This window comes from Cynoglossus semilaevis, chromosome 18, assembly GCF_000523025.1.
Source record: "Cynoglossus semilaevis isolate Cse_v1.0 chromosome 18, Cse_v1.0, whole genome shotgun sequence".
NCBI lineage: Eukaryota > Metazoa > Chordata > Actinopteri > Pleuronectiformes > Cynoglossidae > Cynoglossus > Cynoglossus semilaevis.
Genome location: NC_024324.1, coordinates 8521427 through 8545261, shown reverse-complemented (window position 1 = coordinate 8545261; position 23835 = coordinate 8521427). Strand labels below are relative to the sequence as shown.

The 23835-nt window shown below is 40.7% G+C and overlaps 1 protein-coding gene across 1 annotated transcript in view; it reads left to right on the top strand.

Moving 5' to 3' along the window:
- LOC103394298 (dolichyl-diphosphooligosaccharide--protein glycosyltransferase subunit STT3B-like) overlaps positions 1-23835 on the top strand; it is a 78541-nt gene that overhangs the window by 4130 nt on the left and 50576 nt on the right. The window contains exon 2 of the mRNA XM_008331547.3: positions 814-7342. Coding sequence (XP_008329769.1) covers positions 7068-7342 — 275 coding nt within the window. The 5' untranslated portion in view covers positions 814-7067. The remainder of the gene's footprint in view (positions 1-813; positions 7343-23835) is intronic.

Here is a 23835-nt window from a genome sequence, read left to right as displayed (position 1 = left end):
CCTTAAACAAACCTTGAACAAAAATGGATTAGTATGATCATATGAATAGACAAGGACAGTGCCAGTCTGGTTAATCTCCAGCATTAACTGTCCTCCAGTCAAGTACGGTTGCGAGGACGATAAGGGACTTATTTTGGCTCTGTTTAATCCTTTAATCTGTATTCCACATTAATTTGTCCAAGTCAGAAATAATTTCTGCTTTTTGTCCCAATTCACCTAGTGTTCAGCGTGACAGACTGCCACGGTGTCTGATGTGACCAAAATAATCCCCATTCACACAGCAAAACCTCCATTTGCAGCTGGAGATTTAACTTCCTGTCAGGCGAGCAACAGTTTTGCGAGAATTGACAGTCACATATTGATGATTTATGACAGCGGTGTACCACAGGGATACGTGCTCAGACCAGTCTGTATTCCCTGTTCAGTCGTAACTGCGCCGCCTAATGCGACGTCAGCGTCAATATTGTGTTTACTGGCAACACAGTTATCATTATGCATGACAATGACACGGGTGGCCCGTAGGGAGAGTGTGAAGACACTAATCTAAAGATACACAGTAGGGGCAACAATGTGGGGTTCTACGGAACAACAATCTGCCCTAAAACAGGGCCCACAGCAGATGTCAGGAAATTAAACGAAATATTGTAGAAGCAAAAACAAGGGCTTTTTGTTACTACTAATTAGATCAACTTGCTGTAACTCTTTGAGCTCAAAATTAGCTAAAGTTGGCTGAGTTTAAGATGGATGGATGGCTAGTTTATTCCTGTTTGCTGCTCAGTTGATGTTTTCTGAATAGATTTCATTATTTGCCAGAGTTTTGGATCTGGCCCCTGCTGATCAGGTGTGGTACTGCAGTCAAAGGCTGAAAGGGTACCTAACTCTTTTCCTGTCTTCTGCATCTGTTCTCCTCTCCGCTCGTTGGAGCAGCCTGCGGACTTATGACATTACTTGGACGGTGGGAATCTGGTTCTGTCAGATGACCTGATCGATGGCGAACAGGAAGCACAGAAGTGCTTAGTCTTGTCCAATGGGCACATGATATTGAATGGTCTTTGTAATTTTGAGATCACAGAAATGCATGCTTGGCTACAGCAGCAACATTGATTCTAACTTAGATTTTTTTTTTTTAATTCTATGGAGATGCCTGAGTTGCTGCAGCTCTTTGCTTTGAATCCACTGAATCTTAGCGCTGTGATTAAGGCCATATCACATAAATCTGATGTGTCCTGAGCAGAAACAGGTCTGTGTGCGCGGACCGGCCCAGTCAGGAAGGTGAAAGACGGCTCATTTGTCAAGCAGAGGCAGGTGGGAAATGGCCCAGCATACGTTTTCAACACGTGAGCCATATTTTTAAGCTGCCTCCCAGGAGGTAGTTCATGTCAAACCAACTCCAACTCTTTTCTCCACGTCGCGCCTCTCACGTCTGAATAGAGAGAAATCTTTAAAAGACACGGAGCAGATGCTGCACTGACTGAAAAAACATCTTTTTTTTTTTTTGATAAGGCAGCTTTTATTCCATATGGGTGTGTAGATGAGAGGAGGACTTTTTAAAAAAAAATCTCACTCTGCCTGCAGACAGTTGATATCTCTGTCGAGCCCCGTCGTCCGCTCTTACACACACATTGGGAAACTTTCTTTTAAAGTTTTTATGCCAATAGGATGTGATGAATCACTGCAGGCACTCGGAGCCGTGTCGACAGGTCAGAATCAATCTTGATGAATGTGGCGAATGGGGAAACGTAACAGAACATTTTCTCGTGTTGATATGTTTTTATAATGGTTTTGGAACGAAGTGAAAAAACCCACTTAAACAAGTGGAGAACTGCTGGTGTTTTGACTAATGATTATTAATGAAGTAACTTATTTTTTATGGTTGACACAACGTACGGACGACCATTCACACTCACATTCACACCTAAGGCCAATTAAGAGGGGAGAATGAACCAAATCCTGTGTTTTTCTTGGCTTATGGGAGGACATGTCATACCAAGACACTGGGGATCGAACCATTGAACTGGTGACTTTTTTGTTGTAAGGCAAGAGCACTAACCACTCCCACAGCATGTGGCCAACGCAAAATAATTAAAAGTAAATTTCTGTTTTTGTTAGACCTGGAAATGAAAACATAATTTTCTCCAAGGTCGGCCATATTGGATTAACAGGATTTTTTTTTTCTTGTGACGAGGCCAGGGATGTCCAACCACAGCATCAGCAGTATGTCAGCAGCATGTAGTGTCATTGTATCTTGAACTCCTGAGCTGTACCTTGGACTAATCAGTCTGTGCAGCTTCTCGTTGATTGGTTCCCGACTGCCTCAGCCTCACTGTTGTTGATATTTAAACTTGAGATTTACCACCAACACCACAACCTCCTCATTAAACTCAGTTGTCATAGAAACACCTTTTTTTATGTGAACGCCGGTTGAGTTTTCAACATCAAATAATTCTTCGGCGACCTGAGAAACTTGACCTTGGCCAATTATATTGATGGTGAACAGATTAAAACACAGCTGTGTGTTGACTGGAGGCAGATGAAGGTTCAGGGGTTGATCTTCTCACCTCACTGGGGCAGAACGTGGTGGAAGTGCTAACAGTTCAGTGAATCACTGTTAAACAAAGTTTCAATAATGATAGTGTTATAAAATAATGTGATAATTAGGGAGTGTTTTGCTAACCTTTAGCGTCACCTCTGCTAACTTTTTGCAGTATTTTTTCAAACCCATTTTACATTATTTAAAGCCATTTTTGGTATATTAGTGATGAGTTTTAACCACGACGATGACAAAGTATTTTATTTTCCTGACAATCTTTTAAGAATTCTGAAAATGTTTAGCAGATGTCTGCATTTTTCTTTTTTAATTCAACTTTCTTTATGCTCAATTTCTATTCTCAGACAGTAAAGGGAATAGAAGTGTAAACTACTAATTTTCTTACTGGAATATTTTTCACTCACCTGTGTTTAAATCAAACTTGTTTTAATGCTGATTTTATTTAATTAAGCTAAGATGTTTGTTTTTATTGTTTGCCAATTTGTTAAGTGTTTAGATTAATGTTGTTACAGTCACTTAGACTTTTTCTTACTGTTGCCCAATGGAAATGGAAACTTTTTATATATAGGCTCTTTGAACAAGAGATTTCTTCAGGTTTTGCTCTTTTTATTGTACAGTAGTATGTAAAAAAATATGTAAAGATATTCTTGGATATTTCCAGGATTCTCCTGCCTCAATGTTTTAGTGATTTTGACACTTGTTATAATGATGTCAGGAATTTGGGAACATAATGAGTCTTCTCTCTAGACATCCCTCACCCTGCAGGATATCGTTGCCTTAAAAAACAAATTGGAACAACAACAGATTCCATCCGACTGTGATCTTCACACACCATCTGTGCAGGATTGGAGGCTTCTTAAAGTTTGCTCTGAGCAGAGACTGCAGATTCACCCAGGATTCTCTGCTCTGTCCTACATAAAACCGAAGCTTCAGAACATTATGCACCTTGTGACAAATTGTTGAATCCAGTCGATACCGCTCTCTCGGGTGAAGCCGTAGCTCTTTTGTTGCTCTCAGGATTGACAGGTTGCCCCGTTTTTTTCACTTATATCGATCATAGCAGAAGTCTGGAAACAGAAACAACGATGATCATCTTCCTGGCCATATATGTTCTTTGTCTCTCTGTGTCTTCCTTTGTCAGTTTCACACCTGCAGCCAAAGCAGGAAGAATGGAACAGAGGAAACGTGCAAAGACTGTCTCTCACATTGCATTTTTATTGCTTTTTTTTTCACCTTTCACAGCACTGGCCTTTTGGCAGAACAAAGCCCAGAATGCCAAGCATAAATTTGGCAATTCCTTCCTGTTCCTGGAAAAGAAAAATATACAAAAAAGAGAAACCAACAGAAAGAAAAGACGAGAAAACACACAGATTGGAGTTTTCCCCCCAAAGACGAGGGAAAGAAAAGTGAAGCTGCCTCGCCTGACGACAGAACTCATTTTGTTTACTTTTCTCCTGGACGTTGATCAACGAGGATGCAACTAAAGTCGTCTTGCAGCCAGGATTTTTAATGACTCAAAGGTTAACTGTTCACAGCAATCAGAGCAGATGTTCAGGAGTCGGTGGAGAAGCTTATTATTGTCTGTGGATACATTGGGATTCTGTGTGATTCTATCTACCTCTTGAAACACCAACCTGCTCTTCTTTTTCCATCTCCTCGTCCCCGTGATGACCCTCGTCATTTTTAATCAATTTTTTTTACTTCCCTTTGTCGTTTTTTTTACCTCTCAGACAATGTACCTTCATCTCACTCTTATCTTCTCCTCATCAGGTGAGAAGATTCCGTAGCCGCGGATCCACAGCTGTGCTAAACTTGCTCGAACTGCACTTTGAATCTCCTGCATGAATATTTAATTTGCACTTTTTAAAATCAGTTCTGTGCGAAGGACAAATCTATTAACAGGAGTGATGGAAATTTTACCAGAAAATGTTACATTTCCCACTTGGTGAATTGAACTTTTAAGAAAATGTTAAATGTTTTGAAGATACCTCCTGAGACGCTCTGCATCATGGCCTTGTTTGAAGACCTGACATCACTCAGACCTTCAGAATTCAACTGAATGAATTGCACTTAGAATGCAGACAAAGCCAGTGCACAAACCAGAGATAAATACAAAAAAGAAAAAAGGACTGTAAAAAAAAAACTAAACAACACTGATAGATTGTGGATTTAGAAGTACTGTGTTCTCATTATTTGAAGCAGAGAAGCAAGAAAGACAGTGGAAGGTTGTTCCTAAAGGATCATGGTCCTGAAGAAGGCCTAAGAAACTGTGTGTTGACACCGTAGCTTGAGACATCAGAGAAATCGACCCAAAAGAAAGAGGGTGAAAGGATCCCTTGGAAAACCAAAGCCAGACCAGCTCTACTTCTGGGACAAGTACGTTTAAAGTCAAAGAAGGGTTTCTTGAGGATTTTTGTCTCTTACCAACCAACCCTTTTACTGTGATGTCCTAGCAATTTTGGCCAATGTTGGAGGGCAACACCATCAACCCTAAAAGCCATGAAGGATAGTGACCTTTCAAAGACTAGACCTGGCACAAACATACTTACCAAAGCTGCTCACACTGGTCACAGAGAGAGGAATGTGTTCATTACAACACCCATAAGATTACATCTTCCGAGAGCTTATCTTGAACCCTGTACTGTTAAGAATCACAACCTTGGATCAGCAGCCACTGTGGTACATCTAGCCTTCGGCAACTCGCAGCTCAAGTACAGAAAAAGTACATTTACCTGACCTTGAAGTTATTGTTGTAAATACAATTGACAATGGGATCTAATTCCCATTAGTCTTCATCTGGAGTGGTGTTTAAACTAGATTGCTGTTGTTGTTTCCTGTGTGTAGGTTGAAGCACTCTGGGGCAACTCTGATTTACATAAAGCTAAATCACATGCAGTAAATGCTGCTGAAAGAGAAGGACTTAAGGACAAATTTGTTTTTCTATATGATACAGTACACACTGACGGCCGTTGGATGCTGGTGGTTTCTCGCCCTCCTCTGAGACTGAATCCCATCTCAGATAAATCAATAATGCTTCCAGCCTGCGTCTCCTGCGAAAAAGTGCAATCACAAAATGAATGTTAGCAGTCGTTTGGGGGGGAAAAAAAGCCCTCAAGTATTTGTATTAAACAGGTGTGTTTTATCGGCCTGCAGAGCTTCAGGGACACGTTTTGAAAAGAGTATCTTTAATTTAAAGATAACGTTTGCAGTGTTTTAGCATTTCACATAGTATTCTTGGTTTGGAAACATGGAGCTTTTAGGTTTTAATCTTCCCCTGTAGAGGGAGTTATTGCATCATTTGAATACCTTTTTCATTGAATTGTTTTGGGAGTACAACAGCATTATTTATTCCCCTTTCATAATATTAATTAGTGTCCCATAACACACATTTTTTAACCCGTTACTTCTCCTGTGGGTATTAACAGCTGCTCTGTATCCTCTAAGTTGCATTACTGCCACCTACTGGCTTTATTTTCTAATGCTAATGACATATGATAGCAAACCTGCTCATTATCTTAACATTATTTCCTGTGTCTTTGTGAAACCAATATTAATCTGAAATAATTCTATTACATGTAATTTGGGGTAAAAAAAAAAAAAAGCACAGTTAAACTCCAAATTATATTGTTAAGACTTTAGCACAATCCACTGTAGGTCAGAACAAAAAAAGTTAACTTTTAAGTTGTTGGAGAAAAAACAACTTTTCCATCTATTTAAAGATGTGGCGGCTTGTTATAGGCTTAGGGGACAAATTGTGAAAAGAATATCCTGAGTTTAAGCCAATGACAAATGTTGTCTACTTTGGTTTTTGGCTGTGGGACCTAATAATGATGAGTCCCATCAATCTTTATAACCAGTCCACTACACAAGTCCAGAACATCCAAGGGCAACAGAAATATTGGACTCACAGAGAGAACATTTATCTTCAAAGACACGTCTGGAGCTTTGATTTTTTTTTTTTTATTCTCCTCTGATAAGATTGAGAATTTGTATTTATTTATTTTAATTGTAGCCAATTTAAAGTAAGTTCAAGTTTATGTTTTTCATTTGTGAAAGAAAGAAAAAAACTTTATCTTATAAATGACAGAGATGAGCTTTATTTCAATCAGGAAGAGACAAAAATCTATTTCCTTGTTATTTGGGGATTCGGCTGCCTGTCTGTCTAAAGGTCGTCTCTGATTGGCTCAGAATATTTAAATACCCACCTTTTCGTAGCTGTCGATTCGTGATAGGCCGCATGATACAAACTAAACTCCTCCCAGTTCTTAACCCCGCCCCTTTTCACCGGCGTTGAATCTTGAAAAGGATGACTGTTGGAACTGACTCTGTTTTGTTCGTCTGTGCGGGATTCCGGTGATGTGACTGCCGTAAGTGCTACGTTAAGAGGAAAAAACACTGGAAATTAAAAGGAACCGACTCTCGCACATTTATGCACAGCAGACTCAGGACGTAGGACTAAACCGGAGACCAAATTCGGGACTTTTCTAACCCAAAACCAGCACCGACAAGGCGCTCAGAAATGGCGGAGCAGCACGCAGCCAGCGACGGCAAGCACAAAGCACCCAACAACGCCGGGAGCTCGGTGCACAGCAACAACCGACACGGCGGCGCGGCCACCGGAGGACCAACTGCAGGAGGGGGTAAAGGAGGCCTTTCGGGCGGGCTGACTCAGCCGGCAGGTTGGCAGTCGTTACTCTCCTTCAGTATCCTTTTCCTGGCCTGTCTGGCGGGATTCAGCTCCAGACTTTTCGCCGTGATCCGGTTCGAGAGCATCATCCACGAGTTTGACCCATGGTGAGTAAAGCTAATAAGCTAACAACACACGGGTTCAAGTCACCAGAAAGTACACGTTATTTTACAGTTATTTAACAAATTATTATTATTTTATAACATTTTACCTGTGAATACTTGGTTCGTATTAGGGTAACTGTGGTAGTTAAAACTATTAAAGTCAAATTTTATGCGAGAGAATCGTATGTTTGCGCTATTTAATTATGACTGTCCAAACTGTAGTCTCGTGCGAGTTAGCAAAAACTGTGTTTGAATGTTAAATATGAGAATACAAATCAATGAAGCCTTTAGTGGTTAGAAGCAGACTTTCACTACTTTCAGTACGAGTTTCCGTTCACTGCAAATCACAAATTCAGTGAGAGCAGGTGGAGCCGTGTCCTTTGAATGAATGACTGCTGTATCGCTAACATAGACAACTGGTAAGAGCCGAGTGTAGCCGACTGTGAAGTCTACCATATATTGTGTATAAGAACTGGACCGAGAAGTGCTCGACTGGGAGTCGAAAGTATTCGTGTTTGCATTCAAGTCTGTATAAAATGTGGGTGTTTTGCTGAGGATTCGAGGATCTGGACGATGCTAGAGTCTGAGCTTCAGGTAAGTTTTTCATACAGTGTGATATCAGTTTTGTAAATCGTGATCACATTAAAAAAAAAAATTATAATGCAAGGTGATATGGAAATGGAGATAACCTCATGTGATTGGCGGCTAAATTACTAACATTAACTCCTAGTAATGATACAGTCATGAAGTAATAAAAATATGTGCCATTCGTTGTCGATGATGCAGTGTTGCTTGTATAAATTAGTTATTCTCATGTCAAATTTCTTCAGGATTATCTTTGGAAATATTTACATACTTGAACACAACTTATACAGAGAGACAAATTTGAGTGAAAATGCAAAGTTCTAATGTTTTTATTTATTTACATTGACCTTATTTAGTTTGATTGAACATATCTATGAAGTCTTAACCTTTCTAGGTCTGATTTGGTCTGTACATTTCTGACTCATTTCTTTCCCTCATAGAGCTGCTGCTGAGGCTGCTTTAATGTGACCCGTTAGGGAGGTGCTATAATTCTGGCTTAAATGTCATTGCCTTTATTGTTGTAACTTTCCCCCCCAGTCGTCCTCTTTGCACCACGAGAGGAACTGAGTCGACGTGAGGTCTGACGTTGGTCTGCCCTCTTCTCTGAGCTAAATGGCATTGCATTGTCAGGCAGTGTGTAATAACTGGTTATTTATTTGCTGTTGTGTGTACAGTGATAGAACAAACTAGGACTTAATGATTCACAGTGATGTACAATATTCCCCTGAAAAGTGGAGGGAAGTCTGAGTCTGCTGACTTCCCTCTGACAAGTTTGACCAATTACTTAAAAGTATGACCATGTTATGATCTTTTGGACAGGCAGAACATTCTGCCTTTGAGCATGGATGCGTCTGGCTGAGAGTTTTGGAGTGCCAGCTGAGAAGTTAGGATAAATCATGTTGAAGAGATACTTTTGGCTGCTCCCTCCTTCAGGGATCTCCACAGCGGATAATCCTCGTCTGTGAATTGGCAAGAGTTTTGACTCTGGTTGTCCTTCCTGAAATAACAATCCTCATTTATCCTAAAATGGGAATTGTATTAGGAGGGCACGGACCCATGTGGCTGGGGTTATAATGAACAACTTGGAGTTAAGTCACCCAAGTCACACACTGGCAGGGCCAAGGCCCAGTCTAGTCGTGGGTCATTATGTGATAATCTTTTTTTAACCCACTGTTTTATGTTTGCACGTCTTTTTTTTAACCCACTGTTTTATGTTTGCTTTTTAAATAAAAATGTATGTTTTGTGAGCTATATATTGAGTTTGGGTATTTTGCAAAAACTTTGCTAATTTAATAGTTGCTTCTACTTAAAAAAAATGTGGTTGACCTCATTTTAAGAATGACAACCGAATACACTTGAATGACTCAGTCTGTGGCTCCTCCTCTCCTGACCTAGGAATAGGAGATGAATATTGGAAAGAAAAAATATTGGATTACTCTGCTGGTCAACCAATAACAGCCAGTGCTCAACACATTAAGCAGTTTTTAACCCCGGCAGCCACCTGATCCTGTTTGCTGTGTCTGTCATCACAATACAGGATTATTCCCAGTCTTTGTAGTGATGTCACATGGTCTCACAGGTGTCATACGACACTGTGGCGTTCAGCCGTACAGCCCAGGCTGATGCATTCATTTTTTAATCTGCCAGGGCAGGTGTTCGCTCTCGTTCGGGGGTGACATTCACCTTTTGAGTTGTTGATAACTTGATTGCATTTGGTTGCCCTGAGGCTGAGGTTCGGTGTGATGCTGCCTTTGCATTTTTAATCACGTGCTTCTGAAACGAATGTGATCCTGCTTTAAGGCTCAAATTTGCATCAAGGTCTGACCTTAGCTCAGCTAATGAGCACTTTTCATCAGTCACATGCTTGTTAGGGAGCATGTTCAACATTCATATATCCCACTATAAACCACAGTGGCCGGGCTCTTGGTATCTGCAGTGTCTTACCCATGATGCTTTGCATTGCATGTCAGTGACGGGAAGAAAATGAAGATGGTGATGTCAATGTTCTTGGCCAGGTTTCTTGGCCAAATAACTTCCCCCGCTGTGAGTGGTTGTTGCTCTCATGTTGTGTTGCTGTAGTTGCCTCCATTTTTTTTACAGTTAAATAGTGTGTAGTGCATGAAGCTGCAGCCACTGCTGCTTTACTTCTTTATCTTTCAGTTGATTTAACGTTTACACATGACAGGCAGCTACATCTGTCATGGTCAGCCTCGATAAAAGAGACAACTTGGTGTTTTCTGCTGTCATTGTGGTGCAATGGCGTGAGTTTTTGTTTCGTAAGTTCATGAGTCACAGGAACAGGAATCTGAAGCTACACTGGTTTAAAGGCCTGAGATGAACTATTCCACAAACACACAGAACAATCTGAAGCTACACTGGTTTAAAGGCCGTACCCTGGGGATGAAGAGATGAAGGAAATCATTTGTATATTAAAGTTGTGTTAAGTTAACATATTTCATTATTTTCAATCTTGCTCCTAATTTTCCGATTCTGAATTTTTCATTTACTTGCTCTGGGTCCAGCTCAAATATTGCAGTGACTGCTATTTTTTTTGTAGATGGAACTATTGTTCAGTCCCCCACCTCTCATTGCAAATCAATAGCTGTGCTTGGGGCCCTGCCCCTCCCTTTAGAACCACTGTGCTAAATGGCTGTCCTTGTCGTGTCCTGACGTCACCTACTGCTGTGGTCAGTCTGTTGTTTTCTGTCGGTGGTGTCTGTTGGTTACCAAGTGTTATCAGTTCTTCCTTTTGCAGAGCAGAGCAGCATAAACTGAAAAAAAGGACTTCTTTTCTCTTTGACTTTCACTCTTGTGTCCTCAGAGCTTTAAATATTCTACATCTGTTCTTCTTCCAAATTTGAATGGAACCTGCTGTCACTGGTTTGAATTTAGAGCAAAACCAGAAAACAAAAGCACTGATCAAGAAGAAGAAGAAGCTCCGCGCCAGCAGTGTGTCTGCAGCGGCCTATTCATAAATCTTGCACGAGTCGACCAGTCCTACAGCCGTCCTTTGACCCCGCTCGTAATCCAAGATCGGCTCGCTGTGAACTATTGCCTGACATTTGCGATATTTTACTCTCTCCCGGGCATGTTTCTTACCAGATGAACCTTGCGTGAGTGCAGTTTTTGCTGGGAATATTAAGTTAAACATCCCGATTATTATTCTGATACGTTCTTGTTGACTCGAAACAGAACAAGCCTTCATCTCTCTGGGAAAAGAAATCTAAGCTTTTTATGTTGGGCTGTGCATTTTTTACTCCCTGACCTTTTTGACAGCAGGAAGCCAGAATGTCAATTTTACAACTGCAGGCACACAGGCTGCTGATTGCGACTCCCAGACACGCATGATTAGTGCCGTTGTTGACTGAATGCTCGGTTGCTGTTAGTGATTTTCCTGTGCGCACTGCTTGGAATTATCTACAGCTAACCATTACGTTAAACAAGCCGGCAATTGGAGGAGATTGGATTTACAAGCACTAAAAATAACAAGTTTATTTTGCAATTATGCAAACACCAGGAGCTGTGCTGATCTTGTGAGCCGGGTCCTTTTATACGACCCGTCTTATCTGGCTAAGCTCATTCTGTTTCAGAATATTTATTGATTGCGTTTTTGGGGGTTTTTTTTAACGTACAAGCTTTAGTTGGCCTACGAGTTGAATATTTTCATTAAAAATTCATGTCACTCCCTTTTTGTTAATTTTCCATGTTAATATTTGTTCCCTTTTCTCCAGACAGGGATTCAAAGGGATCATTTCTGTCAACATCTTCTAACGACTGTCTACCAGTCTTTGTTGCCGAGCTATTAATGCTGCCTCTGTTTTGCAGAGAAATATTTGCTCCTGTTCCCTGGGTTGGTTTTTTTTTTTTTTTTTCTGTCCAGTTTGTTGAGTTGGTGGTAGGAAAATTTAATTAGATTGAGTCCTTCATGGTGAACATTTCTTGGAAGCAATTAGTTTTTTTTTTCCACCTTGGTTGTTTCAGGAAACGATCTGGTTCTCTCTGAGTGAACATAAAAGAGAAAACATCTGTTTTAGTTAAATACTTTCGTTAAAACCCATGTTGTTACTATTGTATTTAGGCTAAACCCAAACCAGTTGGGTTTTGGTTGAAATGTAGGGCTGTCAAAAAGTTCACATTTTTAGTCTGATTAATCACAGGTTAGCTCAGCCTTCTTAAACGCCGTACAAAGTCTTCCTGATATACCTGTTGTCCACATTATCCTGGTTTTCTCCACCAAGATGATGTGGTTTCTAGGAAATGAAAAGAACCATAAACACTCCAGCCTCAGTTTCTGTTCAGTCTGAGAGCAGAACCAACGGCTGATGGCAGTTTGTAAGACCAGAGCTTTGCTCATGGGCTACAGAACTGCCAGAGGAATGTAGCGCCCGCCAACATATAAAATTAAAACCTTATTTTGTCAGTTATGACTAAGAAATTATACTTTAAAAATTGTCCTTATCATTTAATGCTCGTCTTGGCTTCCAAACCAGAAGACAGTTTCCTTTTACAGTACCTGGAAATACATCTTTAAAATAGTCTGAGTGGGTCGGAAAAGTCGTGCCTGGGTTTATGTAGGAGGCAGTTAAGTTTAGAATGTTTTTTGGAGTTTTTTTTGTGCATACTCACCAGTACAGCTTCACCAGGTTAAGAGCAAGAATCCAGGCCAAAAATTGCATACCATGCGCTAACCATCAGCACACCACATCTTTCCCTGCCTCCGCCTTACAGGAGCTTATCCTGCCTGCCCAACGCTGTGCTTCTTCAGCACCTCCCTTATTCCACCTCCTTCAGTCTGCAAAATTTATGCATGCCAGATTTGAATTTTTCTAAAGAAATTGAATTCTGAAAGACTGGGGGGAAAAATTACACCTCGTGCAATTTTATGCTTGGAAAAAGTCAGCGCTTTTACGGATGTTTTTGTTCATTAATCCAGTATCTGAAATGACACTTTGATATAACGTCTTTGACAAGTCGTTTGTGGTACCTCCAACCTGTAACTCGTTTGTGGTACCTCCAACTTGTAACGTAATTTAAACTTCCTCTGAAAAGTAAAATGATGTTACCCCGTAATTTAAACTTTTTAAATCCTCTGAAAAGTAAAATGATGTTACCCACATAGGACGAGTCTCAGACTCAATACCATTCCCACAGCGTACTTACTTCATATGTCGTCTTCTTTTTTTACACACAGAAAATCATGACATTCAGTATAGACTTTATAAAGTAGTGTAGGACATTCCCGGGGTGACTGAAATCCATGGCGTGAGAAAAACGAGGAATAAGTCGAGACTGAATCTTCCTACCAGACACTTGGCTTCAGCTGTGATCCTCTGCCTTAACCTTCCAAACCGAGTGTCCAACGGCTTATGAAATATTCAGCGTGCCCATGGTGTCCAGTTACCTGCAGTAACATTTTGGTGGATTCCTTTCCTTTGGTCTCAACAAAAAAAAGGCTGTTTTTCTGGGTTGTCTGATGTAAGTTACCACGGCAATTTATGAGGGATTTCGCAGTGTTCTCTCCCAGTGCCAAAGGCAATGACTATTTTGGCTCAGTCACCAACCTTCCAGGCCAGGTCTTCATGCACACAAGTCAGGTTACAACAATGATAGGACAAAAAAAAAATCAGTTTTTTTTTTCTTTTTGTTGTTTTTTGCTCCATTTGCCTTTTTTTCCGCCCTCGTCAGGACGCTTGATGTCAAGCCCTGAGTGATTAAGGACTATATTTCAGACGGGGCCGTCCCACAGGAACCGTGTCAGGCGTAGCAGGGGGAGCCTGTGAATCCGAGGCGTGCCGCGTGTGAGAAAATCTGGAGTGCGACAGATCTGTTCCAGGGCACCCGGGGCGTGTTTAGATGAGCCGCTTCTGACTGCTGGTAAAGCAGCAGCAGGCACGAAAGTGAAGCCCGCTGGCTAACACAATGAAACCAGAACAGAAAGATAAAATTCATACCCTCATTTTTTTTGTCAGTTGTATTTTAGGTGTGATAATTATTCCGAGCACCAACAAGTTCATTTTTTATCTGACACGCCAGCAGCTTAATTGAATCCCTTCTTCCAGTCTCCTCTGTATTTTTTTGCCTCTGTGTTTTCAGTTCTGATTTTTTTTTTTTAAGGATGTTTCTGAAGACAGTAATCAAGGGAACTGTTCAGATTGTTGTTGTTTCTCCTGCACTGAATTGAGGTCATCAGTGCCTCGCCGTTGAAAAGGCGATTCCTGTGAGGGGCCTCAAGGTCATTCAAGTCACAGTATCTGGATGGAGATGCATAGAGTGTACAGCAATTACCTTTAAAAAGTGTTAGAATCAGTTTAAAGTAAATGGAGAGAAAGAAATATTATTGGTTTATATGTGCATATATACAGCAAATGTGTAAATGTTTGGACATTTCTTCTCTACTTCATCTGTTTTTGCTGTGGACCAACGTCCTCATCAGTATGTGCGGCACGTTGTGGAGACATGCTGCTGATGCTGTGTTTGTCAAACTGTTCTGTCTCGTCTTGGTTACTTGGGTGTGATTGTCGTTCCATGACCGTCCGTCCTGCAGAACCCACTCATGCAGCCAATAAAACAGAAGGAACGCCGATTCTGTAACGAACACAAACGATGTAAATGACGTCGGAAAAAGTTTGTGTGATTGTTCCGGACACTTAGAATGTAGCTCTCTGAATGTTGTAGATTTAGGGATGGAATTACATTTTCCAACTTGGCCAATAAACGATATTATTATTTGGATTTGGATTATGGTATGGACCAGGCCTACTAACATTTGAATTTACAGTATTGTTGCTAAGAGTCCATGAGCTGCTTGTAGCTACAAACCAAATACAGAGGTTATATTTATTTGTTGTTCTCGTTTGTGGTGCAGATTGGTTTTTGATGATTTGTTGTCTTCCAGAAGTGACTTCCTGTCGATAACATTTTAGAAACATCTATCTTACCACTTGGATTCTTTTTCTTGTAATAGCACAAAACACTTCAATCTGGGGGTTTTCCAGGACTGACTGCTGAGCCAGTTCACCACACGTGTGACTAATCGAATCGTAATCCAAACCAACAGTTTTTTTTTTTTTGGTTTTTGTGTGTGCAGTTTTTGACCTAAAAAAAAGGATAACTGGTTTTTGTGTGTGTAGTTTTTGACCTAAAAAAAAGGATAACTTTGACTCATATGCATTTCTGTTGTTATCGTTATCAGCCGGGCTTTCCGGCGTGTGTTCTCACTCATTATTATAGATTTCTTGCCAGGGTCTGCAAGTCAGCTTTTTGCTGTTTAAACATAAACCTCAAGGAAGCGGCAACAAATGTAGATAATGCCTGTGCAGTGCCGTCCATAAAGTAGGCCTCATCCCACAGGGACCGGGCTGCGAGGCTGCATTAGAAGAGATCTACGCTGCTGCTTTATGACAGTCGTGTGGCTGCGACCGTGTTCTGGTGTAAGGGTTAGGGACATTGCTGTTCTCCAGTACAGTCTCCGTCTCTTTCCTTCCCCTCCACACTAGCTTTGAAGTAGTCATTGACGCCCTCTGGGTGGAAGGCTGAGGCTGGTGGGTTGGATGTGGGGCCGAAGCAGCCGAGAGGATCTGTGCTTATCATACATCCCCGTCCTCACACTGACAGCAGTCAGCATGCAGCTCTGTGGGCGAGTGCACCTGCATACAGAGAGGATAAGAAAGGAGGAGAGAGGCAGAGAAACAGTTGTAGGATGGTCGGAGGCGTTAAAGAGAAAGAGAGGGAGAAAAAAAAAATTATTGCCTGCCAGACAGTGAAGGAGGATTTTTTTTTTGGTGGCGGAGCCAAAGAGATTTCTTTGTTTGCATAACAGCTTCTTCATCCATTGGTGTGTGTCTGTATGCATATATATTTGTATTTGTTTTGTATTATTACATAGAAGATGAGGTGTGTTCTTATTTTAATTTTGTCTGTTTTTGCCTCAGGTTAAATTCAACCTATTCCTGATTACATGAAGCGGTCTTTTTTTTTTTTTTTTTTTATAAGATCAGCCCCACAGTGCTTCTGAAAACATAACTCCAATCCTCAAAGAGCTCAACCTTCTCCAGTATTTTTTTTTCTTCTCTCTCACATTTAATCCCTTGAAATTAGCACCAAGAAGTGTCTTAATGAAATGATTTCCAAAAGTGGTTGTCATTATTAAGGTTATGTATTTGTAACTCCTGGAAATTAGTCTCTGTAAAAACCGAGTCACCACTGCAGGCTTCCTCCCCAGCCTTATCTTTCTGTTTCTGAGTGCTGTTGTGTTCATTTGTTGGATCTGTGCTCGGACGATTGGCTGACTGTCATTTTGGCGACTCCAAAATGCCCAGGGTTCTGTTTCCATTCAGAAGTCTCCTGTGTCTTCATTGAAAGTCCTTTTTTTATTTTTTTATTTTTTTTTATATATTGTTTTCAAGGTGAAATTCCTCTTAAGCCTCTTGCACGATTTTTGTATCTAATGCATACAAATCAGCCATGTAGGAGTGGTATTGTTGTATGAAGTTGTTGCACTTCATTTTAATCGGCCTTATCACTATTCAGAGGAACTTAATCCATCACTGGTGCTAATCTCTGAGCTGATTATGAGGCCGATAATGTGGCTACTGCATTTCCTTCCACCACTCTTTTGTCACGTCAAGTCTTCAACCTCGTTCCCATTAGATAAATTCATTTATACTGGGCTGCAGCAGCCAACTCTTTGGCTCCATATTTATGGTGCTTAACTGTAAATAGGACTGTGTATATATATATAAAAAAAATCAATGTTGCGTTCTGGTTGGGTTGCGTTCTGATTGGAAACTAAGAAGCTAATTCTCTAGTTTTGCTGGAAAAGCCTAAAACTTAAAATTAAAATTAATTACTTTTGAATATGTAAAAGTGTACCACTGCTGTATTACTTAAATGATAACAAGCCTCCAGTCACTAGGTGACAGCAACTCATACAGTGGTTTGTACAGATAAAATTATACATGTTATCAGGTTGTCAATAATAGTAGATGCACAAATGAGTTAGCCATCTGCTGCCACCTTGTGGAAGGGTATACAGTTATCCTGCCTGTCACTGATAGCTTCCCTTTTTGAAGCTAGCATATGAAAATTCTTCAAAATGAATGAAAAAGGTTTTCTATTGAATCGTCTTTCAAACAGGTATGTTAATATTGTCATCTGTTGAAAAGTAATTTTTCTTGAGTGAAGTGATTTGAATTTCAGTGTTTGACAAAGGTTAACATTACAGTCTGGGAAAAGAAATCTCCCGTTTTGTCACAGAAACGTGTCGTTTTTATCATCAAATTGCAGATGTGTTTATTTGTTACACAATTTGGTTCTTATCAGCAAAATTAAAGAGGGTCCATTCATGTCTTAACAGCCTGTGATAAGGCTGCCTGGTGTGAGTATAATAGCCTGAGTCTATAGCTTTGTCTCAGGTCACCAGTGCGGCTGACTGCCAGTGAAGGGCACAACTGCCAGGGACGGCTTTTCAGTTTTTTGCAGGTCACAGATAAGTAGAGGAGTGAAGGAAGGGAGGAGTCGGTGGACGAGGACACGGGGCAGGGGAAGGGGGATGACAGATGGGCCAATGGAGTGGTGTCAGGCAGGACAAAATGACAGCTGGAATAGGTTGTCAGTCCGTGAGTAGCAGAGTTAGACGAGCCTGTCAGGAGCTGTCATATCATTGGAGGTTATCAAGTGGAACAGCTGGCAGGTATTCTGGGTTAGCACTACCAGCTGGAACACAAGGCAAGAGCTTGGACCATGAGGTTTGAACAGGACTAGATGTGAAAGACCAGAAGTAGTAGAGTGTTGGTGGATATATATCAGTACAATATAGTTTGCTAATAGGGCTGTCAGAATGACCAGGTAAACCACGGTAATTCATCTGCAAAAGATAGAATTGTGATATTATATTAACACTATTACATTTCTGTCGTCACTTTTCATCCGCAGTCCGAACACCCATTTAAAGTATGCTTGTAAAAGTAAAACATTTTTATATTTGAGGGCTAACGCTGTCAGAGTGTGATGTAAAACTTGCAGCAGATTAGATTAGAATAAATTATTATTTTTGGATCATTTCAGTATATATATATTTTTAATTACTTTATTAATTCCCTATTGGGAAAATTATCATTCACCTCATTTGTCTAACATTCCACTGATGAACAAACAGCAGGAGCAGTTGGCTGCAGTATTACGTGCGTCTGGGAAGCAGGGGAGTTTTGGTGCTTCCTCACCTCACCACAATCCTGCTCGGCAGAGGATTGGAACAATTCTCTGATTACAACCCAGATCTTTAACCGCTTGACCAGGGACTTCCCCCTCCTGGAATTTGCAGTAATGCCACTCTATCCCCGAGTTCAAAACACAGGAGGCTAGCCTCTTCAGTTAATATGTGACTGCTTTTTGTATTGCTGTTTACCAGTATTGCTAGTAACAATTTTGTTTCGCAAACAAACAATTGTATACATGTAGTAAATCTAACCAGATGGATAGACTTTTAAAGACCTCTTATTCGTGGCAGTTCTACACCTATGTCTTTGGTAGTGTGTGAAATAGTTTTGACATTGCAGCAATCTGTTAAAAGCTTCTCCTTTTTTTTTTCTTTTTTTTTTTACTGGCACTAAAGTGCCAACATTTTATATTTTCCACCTTCTCAATCCCACTGATGTTCTTTGTTCAAAGGAAATCTTCTTTGTGTAAACTTTTCTGCTGACTTCTAAAACAGAGGACACTTATGGATCATGCAAAAAGGTGACATTTCTGCTGAAAAGGCAAAGACTGAGATTAAAATTAATCTCCTGAAACAAATTAATCAAGCCCCTAAAAAATCCATTATCCACATGAATTATCAAACGTTCGAGCTCTTACCTACTATATAGATACTCTGTCGATCTCCGGTGTCTTTCTAGGACAACTTTTCTGCCAGTCCTGTGGACCTGGGGACTTTTTTTAGCCATATCTTGACATTGTGTTTGATTATTTATTCATGAAGCAATGTCACCTTGAGGTCAGTGGAATTCTCCAGTTGTTTTCCGCTTTCTTTTTGCCAGCCAAAAAAAAAAAAAAATTCTGTCCGGTGTCATCATCTGACGAACGGTCTTTCATTATCATCTCCTTGGCAGTCGGAGTGACAGACGGAGGAGTGATGTGTTGCCGCTTGCTGGGAGCCACTTTCCCTCATGGATACTTTGCGCTGTGTTGGTATGCAGCTAACCTGCTGCTATAAAAAGTCAAAGGACTGTTAGGAGAATAAAATGACTCACCGTGGCTGCGGGCAACACTGAGAAAGCATCGCTGCAATCAAATGCCTTCTAATGCTTTGACCCCGTGACATTTCTGATTTGCAATGCAGCACTCAGGAGTTCCAAAGGAAGAATTTATGCATTTATCATTGGCGACCTTTTAACCCTGTTTAGTAAATGTTGTATTTTTCAAGCTTTGTTTGTCAAACAAGGAGAAAGAACATCTCCGTTTTAGAAGATAACTTTCGATCAGAGACACCTCCTCACCCCACCCCAACCACTGGACTCTGGGTTGTTGCTGGGCTGTAGGCCATTTGGTACACCAGAGTCCCTTCAAAGTGTGGCTCTATTGCCGCACTGTAATATGAGACATTCATTTGCCTGCTTTTTATTTAAATAATAGTATTTATTTTCCTGATCTTGAAACACTTCATTTCATTTGAGGTTATTTCTTTCTGCTTCTTCCCTTAACCTTTCACTCTCTGAAAGCACGGCTCTGCCTACTCACTTTATCTTTTTATAAAGCCTCATCATGACCCAGCTCACACTTTCCCCTCTGTGTTCAAAGCAAATGTGTTGAATTGGCTAAGAGGAAAAAAAAAAGTATATATATTTTTATCATCTGTCATCTTATGCACATCTTAATATTAATATGTCCCAGAGACACACAGCACCATAGGAGTGGCGGAACACGGCCGTCCAAATGCCACACTCCCTCATCTCGCCTTTTGTTGGTCTTCGTTTTCCTACCACCTTGAATTTGTGGCTTTACCTTTCTCTGTTACCCTGGAAACTTGCTGTCATCCTTTGTGGCTCCTCGTCTCATTGTTCTCCCCTCCTATCAAGTGCCTTTTTTTTATCTGTCAGCTGAGCTAAAGAAAGCCCAAGATTCACGGACACTAGTTGTTTAGTAACAGTAATGTCAGCTGTCCATCCCGGTGATGACCGCTTATCATTCAAGTGCTTTGCAGCTTGGTGGCCTTTTATGACACAATAAATGGAACTCGCACATTGGATTTTTCTTTCAAACCCTTGTGAATATCAACATGCCTCTTTTCATTTTAACTACCTTTGTTGCTCCTGTGTTAGGTACATTTTTTATTTAACCTTTTGACCCATGTTGTCCAGATTTGATGAGTGATGCAGGAGCTTCACAGGAGGAACAGCAGGACAAGGCAGGCTGGAGGGGTTTCTGCTCTGTAAGAAATAGTGCCGAGGCTTAGCCGGACTTGGCTGAAGAGCACAGAGTCAAAGGTATCACTGCCAAATCCTTGTCAAACTGAATGGTTGAAAAACCCCTAGTTTTATAGCTGCTCTTCTTCATCCCTTGTTGAATTCATGCTTGTTTTTTTTTCTGGCTGGTTTCATGAAAAGGTTCTTACACATGTACAGCACTTCCATAAGAGATGATTTATGGATTTTCTAGAGCTTTAACAGAGTGCTGACTTGTTGGGTAACTCATGGTTCTTTTTATTTCCCCTGTGCCATAAAAATATATAGCTGAAGTGTATTATCTGGGCAGGACTTGACCCTTAGATGACAGCTGTGTGTCTTTGAATCGAATATTATATCATCCCCATGTACGGTACGTTTTATTGACATTAATTGTTGGCGTTATGATTATATATATTAATTGCCGTTTGACACAATAGTGATGACGGTGTCACTTTGTCAACCAGATGTTTTCATCGCCACCTATGACCTTCAAAGCCTGGTAACCTTCCAGAAAATACCTCCGTTGGTCTGATCAAGGAGTGTATTTCTGACACCTTTAGCGATGAATTCAGCTCTGATGATGGAGTCTCTACTTTAAAATACCGCCCCCAAGATCCATTAAAATATGTGAAGGAGATCATTAGGCACTTAATATGATTTCACTCCAGAGAGATGAGTGACCTTAGACTTTGACATTTTTACTTTGAGCATAGTACCAACGTTTTAGCAATTACAACACTCATTATGATTTCGTTTGGTGCGACTGCTTTGTGACCTTAAAACATATAATTTCTTTTAGCTAAATTATTATATATATATATTTTTTATACTCAGTCTCTGCTGCTCTTCAGCTTCTTGTTGCAGTCAAATCAGATGTGTAGTCTGTTTTTCAGTTCACTTGTGTTGTCTCTGGTCATTAAATTATTTTTCTAGTGTGAAAGCATGGACTAATCCTGAACCGATACACTCGTTATTGAAGACACTGTTTAAACCCAGTGCATTCGAAGGAAACATTTTTGTCTATTGCTATTTTGTGCACACTTCATTTACATATGAAAACTTGCTGGTATTTTGTGCACACTTCATTTACATATGCAGCACCTTCAGCCAGTCCACCGGTGAAGTTCTCGAGGAATATAATTTTTTTTTTAATGTGTTCACTCTTGCCATCTGGCACATAGATGATTCAAATTCCCTTGTTACTCGGCTGCCAACTTTCATGAATGCTGCTATTCACGGGGTGTTCGGGGCTATTTACCTGCAGAATAGAGCTGTCTTCTTTACTTTTGGGTTTTGCTGAAATATTTGTAAAAGGTCTGCATCATATAAAAAGTTGATTTACAAAAATGTGCAGATAAATTTGAAATTATATGCATTGTTAAATAACAGAGTGTTATGGAAATTATTTTATTCCCCTTATGGGGGATTCCCGGTGGTCAGATACAGTCTTCAGGCCAGGAGATGGCTAGTGACCAGATTTTCTTTCTTACATTCAGGATTTTCTGAAATTATGCAGTATTTGTGAATGGTTGGCCCACCAATTAATATTATAGTCAGACTGGATTGAATGAGGCTCTTGTTGTCAATTTATTGTCTTAAGTAAATGTATTCCCATGAAGAGAAAGTCAAGCTTTTTAAAGCTACAACTGCACAGAGAATTCTGAAGTGGGCTGCAGTTCAATCACTAGTTCTAGGCTGATGGAGTCATCTTCAACCTCCTTTTCCATCACCTGCTGACATCATATTACACACACACACACACAGTTAGAAGCAGAATAATGTCATTACATCCCACTATGCAAAGTCCAGGCCCTACTTGATGTGGCCTGCTTTACAATAGCTGAATTTGGTTGCAAATGAATTGCCGTCCAATCTCTGAGGCGCTCTCTGTAATGGGGTGCTGGATGCTGCGTTCCTCCCTCTGGCTGGGATTTGAAGATTTGCTACCCAGACAAGCAAGCGGGCAGAAGGCTTTGGTCTCATCCACTACCACTAGGTCCTTGGACAATTGGGGGGAGGTGCGGGGGGGTGTATGGAGTATATATCCTGGATGAGCTCATTGTTGTCTCCTATATTCTCTTTGCCCAGAGCCTAGTTTTCTACTAAGATGCTATCACAAAGATACATTATCTGAGTGCTTGTGCTGCTCGATTTTTATCTTTGCTGAAGTTTCAAAGTCCGATCGGGGCCTGGTGTGTGTTTTTCAGCTGGCAGTGAGTGATTACAATTCTTTTGTGATGTGGATTTTCCCAAACTGCAGCTTCCATTGTACAGCAGATGGAACCGTTTTATTTCGGTCACAGGGCCAGGGTTTGGGATGTAAAACAATGACACAGGGGTATCTGATGTGTTTTTGTTTTTATGTTTTTCTTTCTCTGTTTATCAGTTCCTCATCTCATAGGTCACGCAGCTGTTTTGTGTGAGTCCCTGTGACCACTTGTCCCCAAATTTTGTTTACTTAGATTGCAGTGACTCAGCTTGGGCTCTAAGAACTAGCGGTCTCAGTTGCTGGGTGAAAACCCTCCCTGTGCCCAGGTGCAGAAAGACTAGTTGCAGGCTTTCTGCTGTGTACTTCAGTATTGGGGTGGACACAAATGAATGTTTTGTTTTTTTTTAGTAAACAAGGTCTGAGATTATTATAGTTATTAAGCACTGAATTTATTTGCAAACTCTTCTGAAGTCGGCTTTATTTCGGTAATGGTACTGTTGTCGATGTATTTTCCCAGTCAAACCCCCTTTAGGCCTTTACTTCCAAAACCAAACAAACTTCAACAGAGAAGTGAATTTTCATTTTCAGTTTAAATTTGTCCAAATGTATCTACAAACACTGGCTCCCGTCATAACTTTATTTTCACAGCGTCATCCATGCTGCTCTTCATTCACAAAGAAGAATACGTGTTTGAAGTAATGCTGCCAACGCTTGTCATAGTATACAGTACATGCAGAGGAAGCGTAATACTTTGATGCAGCTTGTGTCACAAATATCTCGTATTAACTCATTAGACGGGTCACAGCAGACAGGCAGAAACAGCAGAGGTGAGGAACAGTGGGGGAGCACAGGGGCTGCTGGGATGATCTCTCTGTGCTGTTTTACAAAATGGGAGAGCGGAAACCCTGTACTGTGTTCTCCATTTAGCCACGAGCTATCATTCGCTCCCTTCTCCGAGGCCCTGAGGCGTGCACGATTCACCAGGTTTACTGTAGTGTTTAGTCAGAGACATAAAAAAAAAAAATTCACTGCATTTCCTGTATTAAGAAATTACCAGAGTACCAGAGTCACACCCCCACCCCCCACTGCCACCACCAGACAAAACAGTCGCCTTCTTCCTCTGGTATGATTATCCATGCAAACCAAGGAGCTTTGTTCTGTTCCTCACAATCTCTGGAAGCCCCCCTGGTGATGTCTGTGTTTGCCGGGGTTGCTCATTAGTAAGTGTATATCATTAAGGAATGCTACATCAAACAGGT